This window comes from Euleptes europaea, chromosome 3 (assembly GCF_029931775.1).
Source record: "Euleptes europaea isolate rEulEur1 chromosome 3, rEulEur1.hap1, whole genome shotgun sequence".
In the NCBI taxonomy this organism is placed as follows: domain Eukaryota; kingdom Metazoa; phylum Chordata; class Lepidosauria; order Squamata; family Sphaerodactylidae; genus Euleptes; species Euleptes europaea.
The window spans coordinates 32557925-32568056 of record NC_079314.1 but is presented as its reverse complement, the minus strand read 5'-3'; the positions used below and the strand labels follow the sequence as shown (position 1 = coordinate 32568056).

General features: G+C 53.4%; 1 protein-coding gene across 1 annotated transcript in view; it reads right to left on the bottom strand.

The window, feature by feature from the left end:
* Positions 1-671: 671 nt before the first annotated feature.
* Positions 672-10132, bottom strand: part of KIAA1522 (KIAA1522 ortholog) — a 44443-nt gene continuing 34982 nt past the window's right edge. The window contains exons 6-7 of the mRNA XM_056847450.1: positions 5901-8999; positions 672-710 (exon numbers count right to left, since the gene is read on the bottom strand). Coding sequence (XP_056703428.1) covers positions 688-710; positions 5901-8999 — 3122 coding nt within the window. The 3' untranslated portion in view covers positions 672-687. The remainder of the gene's footprint in view (positions 711-5900; positions 9000-10132) is intronic.

The window sequence follows — 10132 nt, the reverse complement described above, 5'->3', positions numbered from 1 at the left end:
AAGTCCGTATGATGTAAGCACAAAGGATCGGGGCCTAAGCAACATCCAGCAAACCAACATCCAAGGGTTCTCCATCGCAGCCGTTCTTCCTGCGGTACAGTCTCGCTTTGAAAAGTGCTTTTGTTTTGTACAGTTCTAGGTGCTCGGAGGCAGGCGGTTTCCCCCCCACCAGTTGACAGCGCAACACCCCGCCCCCCCAAAAAAAGAGAAAAGGAAGCGTCCCTCTGGGAAACACGCTGTGCGGTTTCAACTTTGCCAGTCTCTCTTCCTGCAGATGGTAGAGGGAGGAGGGGGGAAGCTTTATTCTGTTGAAAAGTTCTCTTCTCATGTGCACGCGCGCACACACAAAGAAACCCTCCAAGGGGGAGAGAAAAAGATGAGCACACCAGCAAACCCAGCCAAGAAATCCTGTTCAAGGCTCTAGCTCTCGAGACAGGGGAAAGGGGCAGCCGAGAAGGGAACTGTGTGCTAAAGCGGTAAAATAAAGCTGTATGATTGAAGAAAGTGAAACCAACACAACTTTTGCATAAATATCAAGGCCATCAGAGGCTAAGGCGGTTTTTCTTCCTCGCTGCCACATCCGGGGTCCTCCTCCGGCCTGCTCGGGTCCCTGAGATTTGGTTTGTGTTTTGTTTTTAATTCCTGTATCTTGGGGAGGTGGAGGGGGTGTGAACGCAGGCTTTTCCCTTACACCGTCTCCTCTCGTATGCCTGCAAGAAGAAGAAGCAGCAGCAAGTCAGTGTGGCTCCCTGGAGGACAGGAACTGAGACCTGAATTCGAATTCCGCTCTACTCAATGGCCTGGTCCACGTCACTGCCTCTCTCAATTCTGTGCGCTCAAAATAATAAAAGCTCTGCCTCCCTGGCAAGCTGGAATTCTGCTCCGTGGCAAAACTGGAACAGATTGGCAAAATACATTCAAAGGCTGAAAATATCCGCCAAGACCACAGCACACACAGAGCCCAAAGCACAGGGAGTCCCTTTCCCTAGAACCCAGAACAGCCCTTTAGGTAGGGCTGGAAGTGGCGTAGCTGTAGCCCCTCCTGAGAATGAATACGAGGCTCTGCTGCCCCCTGTAACGCCCCCAGCCCCACCGCAAAAACCAACCCTCTCCCACACTCTCAGCTCTTAAAAGAGTTAAAAGGGAGATGGGAGCACCATCTTTTGAGGATGCACTTCTGCCTTACCGCAGCCAAAAAGAAATCCTGTCATAACTATGAAGTAACGAAAAATACATATAACAACAATTCCTAAACAATTCCTGTTTAAGTGTAATGCAGGAAATGGTGAGGTAATTAAAAAATTTATAAGCTCATTTCTACTGCACTGCTGAGCGCATTTTTATTCTGGGAAGACCACCCCCTCAGTTTTTCCATGCTGGAAATCTCCCAGATAGCACAGTGAGGCTGCTTGCAAAGTAAATGGGCTTTCCTTGCTTTCCAAAACAATTTGAGGCTCAGCATGAATCAGGAAAACTCCCCTGGTGCTCCAAGTGGCTGGGGGGGAAGGGGGGGAAGAGAATAGGAAAGGGATTTTCTTCACTTGTACCGAGCCTCAGAGAGGCCTGGAAAATCTTGATGCATCACAAAGCTTTCAACGCTTCAGGGCCAATCCTCTCCCCAAGCACACCAATTAATTTTTATTTTTAAAAATAGGTTCTGCTTTTGCATTTGTATTTCAGTTCAACAAGGAATTAACTTTTTTTTTTGCAGTGTGGACTGCAAATAAAATAGAGGAAAGAAGAGTTGGTTTTTATATGTCGACTTTCTCTGCCACTTAAGGAAGAATCAAACCAGCTTACAATCACCTTCCATTCCCCTCCCCAAACAAACACCCTGTGAGGTAGGTGGGGTTGAGAGCGCTGTGACTAGCCTAAGGTCACCCAGCTGGCTTCATGTGGAGGAGTGGGGAAACAAATCCAGTTCACCAGATTAGCCTCTGCCGCTCATGTGGAGGAGTGGGGAATCAAACCCGGTTCTCTAGATCAGAGTCCACTGCTCCAAACCACCACACCACGCTGGAAAGGCACTTGCAAAGGGAAGTGCAAGCAAGGTAAATCAAAGAGTAATTCTGAGCAGATATACTCAGAATCCTAGTAGGGTTTGTTCAACAGGGCTTACACCCAAGAAAGTATTTGTTGGACTGTATCTGCGACGGCACTTTGCCAGCCCACCCAGGTGTGGGTGGGCGCTGTAATTCCATTCAAAATCAGAAAAAAATAGCCATAGACCCATGTTTTTTGAAATGATGGGAGAACAATTTGGAAACTGTTGGAGTGCAACAGTTGGCAGTGATAAAGACTTTGTCCTAACTCAGTAAACAGTTTACTATTTCTAAAGATGAAAGAGCTGTAACCTAACAGCAACAGCAGTTCCAAGTGAGAGGTTGGCACAGCATCTACACCAAATGTATGGATTTTAAGAATAATGACCTGAAAAACCTGTTTTCCTCTGCTCAATTTTTTGAGAGTCAGCGTGGTGTAGTGGTGAAGAGCGGTGGTTTGGAGCAGTGGACTCTTAATCTGGAGAAGTGGATTTGATTCCCCCACTCCCTCTACATGAGCGGCGGAGGCTAATCTGGTGAACCGGGTTGGTTTCCCCACTCCTCCACACGAAGCCTGCTGGGTGACCTTGGGCTACTCACAGCTCTCTTAGAGCTCTCTCAGCCCCACCTACCTCACAGGGTGTCTGTTGTGGGGAGGGGAAGGAAAGGTGACTGTAAACTGGTATGAGTCTCCCTTAAGCGGTAGAGAAAATCGCCATACAAAAACCAACTCTCCTTCTTTTAAAAAATGTATAGCACCCAGATTAATGTAGAGTTATAGTGAATGTGAAAGCTTGCACAATGCTTTGTGGCCATTTAAAGGTAAAGGTAAAGGTCCCCTGTGCAAAACACCGGGTCATTCCTGACCCATGGGGTGACGTCACATCCTGACGTTTACTAGGCAGACTTTGTTTATGGGGTGGCTTGCCAGTGCCTTCCCCAGTCATCTTCCCTTTACCCCCAGCAAGCTTGGTACTCATTTCACCGACCTCAGAAGAATGGAAGGCTGAGTCATCCTTGAGCAGGCTACCTGAAACCGACTTCTGTCAGGTTCGAACTCAGGTCATGAGCAGAGCTTTTGACTGCAGTGCTGCAGCTTACCACTCTGCACCACAGGGCTCCCTGGACTTGTGGCAATTTAGCTGGCCCTAATAAAAAGTTGGGAGGGAAAGCAATATCATATTGGAAACTAAGCAGGGTTGGTGCTTGGATGGAAGACCACGAGGAAGGCTCTGCACAGGAAGGCCACGGCAAACCACCTCTGCTTCTCACTTGCCTTGAAAGCCCCTTGCTGGGGTTGCCCTCAGTTGATTGTGACTCGATGGCACTTACGTAAGTACGTGATTAAAAGTTCTGACATGGATTTTGTTTTCGATTTTGCTTGGGCCAATGCGGCTGGGTACGACCTTTTAAAACAAATTACACCCATTCCAGAGAAAATTAGGAGCCCGGTGGCGCGGAGTAGTTAGCTGCAGTACTGCAGTCCAAAGCTCTGCTCACGACCTGAGTTCGATCCGAACAGAAGTTGGTTTCAGGTAGCCGGCTCAAGGTTGACTCGGCCTTCCATCCTTCCGAGGTCGGTAAAACGAGGACCCAGCTTGCTGGGGGTAAAGTGTAGATCACTGGGGAAGGCACTGGCAAACCACCCTGTAAACAAAGTCTGCCTAGAAACGTCGGGATGTGACGTCACTCCATGGGTCAGGAATGACCCGGTGCTTGCACAGGAGACCTTTACCTTTTACCAGAGAAAATTAGTGTGGAAGCAACCAAAAACGTGGGCTTTTTTGGTTCTTTCCGGAGGCACCTGAATGGGAGCGTGAAGACTCAGGGGAAGGGGCATTCTGGTGACTGGGAGCGACAAGGGAAAAGGGGGGTGCAGACATAGACAGTGAGGGGAAACTGCTAGTTTTACTAGAGGACTGGTGCCTGTGGAACAAAGGGCTTGAAGAGGAGCATATCGAGAAAGGAAAGAAGGCAAGGAGAGAAAGGAGCAGGGCTGCAAAGATGTCTGTATGGAAGAACAGCCAGTTTAAAGTGAAGATGCACAGAGAGGGAAGCCAGTGAGGGGAAACTGGCAAAAAGGAGTCATGCAACAAGCAGGAAACTGCAAATGAGCAGCAGGCATTTTGGACTGGCTAGAAAGGCAGAAGCAGGAAAGTCACCAATGAGGCTGTGCCGGGAGGGAGGGAGGGAGGGAAGGAAGGAAGGAAGGAATTTTACATTCCACTTTTCTTTACTGTAAGATGTCTCAAAGCAGCTTACAATCACCTTCCCCTCCCCACAACAGACACCTTGTGAGGTAGGTGGGGCTGAGAGTTCTGTGACTAGCCCAAGGTCACCCAGCAGGCTTCAGGTGGAGGAGCGGGGAATCAAACCTGGTTCTCCAGATTAGAGTCCTCTGTCCCTAACCACTGTACCACGTTGGCTCTGAAATGAACTGAAACGCTGGTAGGGATAGATGCAAGAAAAAGAGGGAACTCTACATACGAAGACTGAGTGACAATGACAAGAACCTGGACAGGAGAGAGAAAGAACATATAAAAGTCTTCCCAAACTTGAAGTCAACAACAAATAGAACAACTAAATAGAACTATCATGAAGGATGAGAGAAAAGTGATGTTGAAAAAATAACAGCACTAACCAGCTGGTTGGTTTAAGGAGGAGTTCAGTTTGGGAACGCAGGCTCCCATCCAGCAAGAAAGCAGCAGAAATTGAGGCAAGAAACGACAAAGCAAAGAACAGCTCTCTCTTTCACTCTTGTCTGCCCTCAGCTCCCTGCCATCCAAAATATCGGGGTGGTGATTAAAAAACAACCACCACCCAATCTTTAGAGGCTGCTTGCAAGGGTTAGGACATGAAGCACTATGAGCAAGTGAAGAGGGCTACTGTTGTCAGTGAAGACAAGTCAAGAAAAACCTTTCCTCAGGCCCCAGAGGAGAGTCAATCACCCTGTGCAAAATAAATCATGGGCCAGACCCCAAAAGCTGTCCGAGAATGATTCTTATTCCTTCAAGCACGTTCCATTTTCCTGAGAATAAAAGCCACAGCTTGCTGGGTGACCTTGGGCCAGTCACATAGCCTCAGCCTACCCTACTTGTGTGTGTGTGTGTGACGTCAAGTGCAGCTGACTTTCGGCGACCCCTTATGGGGTTTTCAAGGCAAGAGACTAACAGAGGTTTGCCATTGCCTGCCTCTGCATAGCAACCCTGCTATTCCTTGGTGGTCTCCCATCCAAACACTAACCAGGGCCGACCCTGCTTAGCTTCTGAGATCTGATGAGATCGGGCTATACCATGCTGCCTTCCCTCCCCTTAACCTACTTAACTAAGGATAAAGTGGAGGAGAATACTGCAAGCCATTTGGGGAGAAAAGAGGGGTACAAATTAAGCAGATAAATAAGCAGACAGCCTCATGGCATTTTTAAAAAAAGATGTATTCTTGTCGGAGGAACATCTGAGCAGAAAGGAAGGAAGAAAACTTGTGAGAAACAGGGTGGCTACCTCAACAGGAGCCCTGGCCTCGCTGGCCCAGGCTAGCCCGACCTCATCAGATATCAGAAGCTAAACAGGGTTGGCCTTGGTTACTACTCAGATGGGAGACCACCAATGAAATCCAGAGTTGCTACACAGAAGCTGGCAACGAAAACTACCTGTCTTGCCTTGAAAACCCTACGGAGTCACCGTATGTTGGCTGCAACCTGATGGCACTTTCCGCCACCACGTCAACAAGAAGGGAACATGACTCCTCTCCCAGTTGAAGACCGTGGGATTTTCCTCCAGGTAGAGTTGCCAGGACCTGGTGTACGCTGCCCTAGCTGAACTGGGACCACCCTCTTCTCAACCTGCCCAGCCCCCTTACCTTGTGCTGGGGGGCTCTGCAGCAGCGTCTCTGGCTGTGCGAGAGGGCTTCTCCGACCAGCCTCCACGGGAGAGGCCTGGTTCTCAGTCCCTGCACTCTTAGTCCTGTCCCCAGCTGCTGGCAGGGAGGAGCTCAGCTCCTCCGCTCCCAGTGGCTTCGGGCTCTGGGGTGACGGCAGGTGCCCTGGTGCGAGCGAAGGCTTCTTGGCTATGGGAGGGGGGATCTTTTGGGGCTTCTTCTGGGCCTGGGGCTTTCCTGAGCCCTGTTGGTTCAGCCCCGGAGCAGCTGCAGGCCGCTGGCCAGAGACGTTCATCAGTTCAGCTACCAGATTCTTCTTGAGGTTGGCTTGGGCCTCTAGCGATGACGAGGTCTCGATCACCAGTTTTTTGGAGCTCTTTGAAAAGATGAAACTGGCTGTAGAGGCTGGGGATTTGTGAAGGGGGGACAGCTGGCCATCTTTTGCCTCGCCGGGGGCAGGCGTCGCTGCCTTGGAGGGCGTTGGCAGGGTCAGCCGGTTTCTGGCTTTCCTGTCCGCCGTTCCGAGGCCAGGAGCGTCCCTGGAAGACAAGGTGGAGGCCTTCAAGTGCACGGCGTTGTGCAGCGGGTTGGAAGGAGACGCTTCTTTGGAAGCCGACGGGGGACCCTTCAAGGACAGCGACTTGCGGATAGGCTTCTGGGGGGCGGCCTGAGCCAGCTTGACACTGGCGCCCAAGCCGTTCTGCTCGGCGGGCTGCTTTGCTGTGGCCGGGCTTGCCACGGGACTGTGGGCATCCATGTTGATTGAGCGCAGGCGCACCATCTGCAGCAGGGAAGGGGTGACAATCGGCAGGCTGGCGTCCTCCTTTGGCGTGGGGTTGCTCTTACTCCGAGAAGCGGGCTCCTTCTTGAGATCTGGGCGGGAGCTGCCAGCTGGCTTCTTAAGGCTTGGCTGGGTTTGCAGGCCGGAGGGCTGGGGCGCTGCGGACACCGAGGCAGTGGCCTTTCGGTGGCCGAACTGAGATCTGGCTGCTTCCCCCGCGGTGGGGAGCTTTGGAGGCGGAGAGGGCTCTAGCGCAGGAGCTGGCAGTGACGCAGCATCGAGGGGTCCCTGCTGCTGGATCTTGGAGGAGACCATAGTGGAGAAGGAGGGCGAGGGGGCGGGCTCTTTGCCCTTTTCGGCAGATGCCGCTCTTTGGCTGGCTGGCGGCTCCACAGCGGGAGGAGCCTCTGGGGCTTTGACGGAGGGTGTTTCCGTGGTGGCCACCTGTGCTTCTGGGAGAGGCAGCGAGGAGAAGTAGGCCTCGTCTGGGGGAGGAAAGTCCGCCATGGAGAGATCGTGCTCGTCCGGCACAGGCGGGGGCGGTGGGGGCCACAGTGCATCCTGAGGAGCATCGGGCTCAGTTTCCGAGGTGCTTGGCGCTTCAGGACTCACATCAGCCTTCTTCGCAGGGGGCGGCGGAGGGTGGTAAGCAGGAGGAGGAGACGGAGGAGGCGTTCCATTGCTGGGTTTGGAAAGAATGGGAGGCTTCGTATTGCCGGTGGGGGGTGAAGCGCGGGGTGGGCTATCGGCAGTGTTCGGCTCAGCCTGTTGAGGCTTGGAGGGCGGTGGGGAGAAAGGAGCCGGGACCTTGGGGTGAGGTGGAATGACAAACCTGTCCATCTTACTTGGAGCGGGAGCAGCGCAGGAGGGGGGCATCTCCACAGGGGCAGGATCCGAGGCAGAGGAGGATAAGGACGTCAGAGAGGAGGAGACAGAGAGCCCAGGGGACTGCAGGGAACAGACCCTCTCCGGTTTCTTTGGTTGCGGCCTCTTGCTTCTGGGGGACGAGGCGTGGGAGAGAAGACCCTTGGTGTGGAGGGTGGGGGTGCCGCTCTGACTGGAATACCCGCTGGAGGGCGACATGGTGCGGCCGAAGCGGTCCGGGGAGCCTTGCTTGGAGGGCGGCTCCTGCTGCCCCTCAGCAGAAAGGGGGCTGCAGTGAGAGAGGTTGGTTTGTACGACAGGGGAGAAGACCTCATCCTCCCCAGCCACAGTGGGGCTTCCTAGCCGCGCCGCAGCCCACGCCTCGCTGCTCTCCCGCTGTGGCCTGCGTTCTGGCTTGGGGGGCAGGCCCATCGCCTTGGGCGCCCCGCTGGCCTCCAGCTCCTGGGCCTTCTGGGACAGGGAGTAGGTCCTCCGTGGTGGAGCGGGAGCCTTCTTCATCTTCCTGAGGGAGACGCTGCGGGAGGAGGAGCGGTCGCTGCGCACACTGGTAGTATCCGAGCCATCCGCCACGCTGCTGGTGCTGTAGGCGGGCGAGGCCCGGCCGCTGCTCCCCGGGAGCCGCACGCCCAGGAGGCTGGGCGAGGCAGGGGCGGCCTTGGCGTAGTTGGAACTGGCCCTGCTCAAGGAGCTGTAGGCACTGAGCTGGTCGAGATCGGGCGTGGCTGCCGTCCGGGCCTGCTTCTCTGGCCCTGCCTCGCTCGTCTTCTGGCTGTCGGCGCCCCCGTGGGAAGAGATGGTGGATGTGTTGGAGACGATCGTCTCGGTGGATTGCGAGTGGCTCCAGTTGTCGCTGGAGGAGGAGTGCTCGCGGCTGCGGGATGCGGAGGAGAAGCGCCCCAGCGAGCGCACCGAGGCCGGGCTGGCCGTCGCCAGGCTGCAACGGCTGAGGGTGCGCACCCTGTTGCGGGAGAGGGCAATGACGTCCACCATGGGTGGCATGATGGCGTTGGGGATAATCTTGGACAGGTAGGTGCCCTGAGGGGAGATTGACATGACGGGGCGCAGCAGCTCCGGGGAGCCGGCCTGCGTGGTCATCCAGGGAACGGCCAGAGACTTGGGCCTGACCAAGGGGGACAGCTTGGCCGCCGTCTTGCGCCCCAGCAGCGAGTCATCATAGTAGACGCGGTCGATGTGGCGCTGGAGGGCGCCATCCGCTGCCTCCAGCTCCAAGGCCGGGAGGGAGATGTGGGCGCCGCCTTCAGGGACAGCGGCGGGCTCTAATTTTCCGTCGACAGTGGGAATGTGGATCGTGTTGCCGGACACCTCGCCTCTGTTTGCCGGGGGCTGGGGGCTGGGGCTCGCTCTGACGGCAATGCTGCCTGGACGTTTCTTCGAGTTGTGTCCATTACTCAGACCTGGGGTGGAGAGACAGAGGGCAACACGGTAAGGAAACAAACACAGAGGCTCATGGACAGATTGGCCATTTATGCAGGGTCAATTTTGATGCTCGCTCAAAGCTCTTTTTTTAAATATGACCTGTAAAATGCCTAGTCACATTCCCAATGCAAAAGCAGAAATTCCACCACCACTCGCCTACTCCTTTGTTCCTTCGTTCCCATAGCGATCTCCGTTTGCATAGCTAACGCTCGGCTGTGATTTTGCATGCTTCCTTGAGGGGATTCTTTAAGGTGGGGCAGAGCAAACACAAAAGGTCGCGTTAAAGGGGCTCTTAAGAAATGTGAAGCAGGTATGCACAGGCTTCGCAGTCACTTCCTGAATGACGGTTCAGCGTGAAAAATTCAAAAAATATGCAGGGCACTTCAGCCTGGAACCCCCTCTAATTACCAAGCATAAATGGCCATTGAGAAACTGCAGATTTTAAAAGGCAAGCGAGTTGGAGCAGGATTCAAACCTTGAGCTCTCAAGCCTCCCCAAAAATGGGTCACCCAATGAGTGAATGTCTCCTTCTCCCCACCCATCTGCACAGTAAGGAGCAGTGAATGGAGCAAGTGCTGGATTTGGAAAGATACGAGTCATATCTCCAGTTTGGCCATAAATTCCACAGATGGCTTTGGGCAAATACACATGAACACATGAAGCTGCCTTCTACTGAATTAGACCCTTGGTCCATTGAAGTCAGTATTGTCTACTCAGACCGGCAGCGGCTCTCCAGGGTCTCAGGCAGGGGTCATTCACATCACCTCCTTGCCTAGTCCCTTTAACTGGAGATGTCGGGGATTGAACCTGGGACCTTCTGCAAGCCAAGTAGAGGCTCTACCACTGAGCCACGGCCCCACCCATCTAGTTCTCAGCCTCAGTTTCGCCTCTGTAAAATGGGAATAACAGTTTACAAACTCACAGGTGGTTGCAAGAATGAGAGCTTAACAATCTTAAAAGTTCTTTTGTGTCCTAAAGGCACTGAACAAATTATTCCAAGCAGATGTGTGCGCTTGTTGTTCCCTCCCCAAATAGTCCTCCATGAATCCATCTTCCAAACACGTGGCAGAAGTCACTTCCTAAATTGATCAGCAAGATTAAAATGGGAACA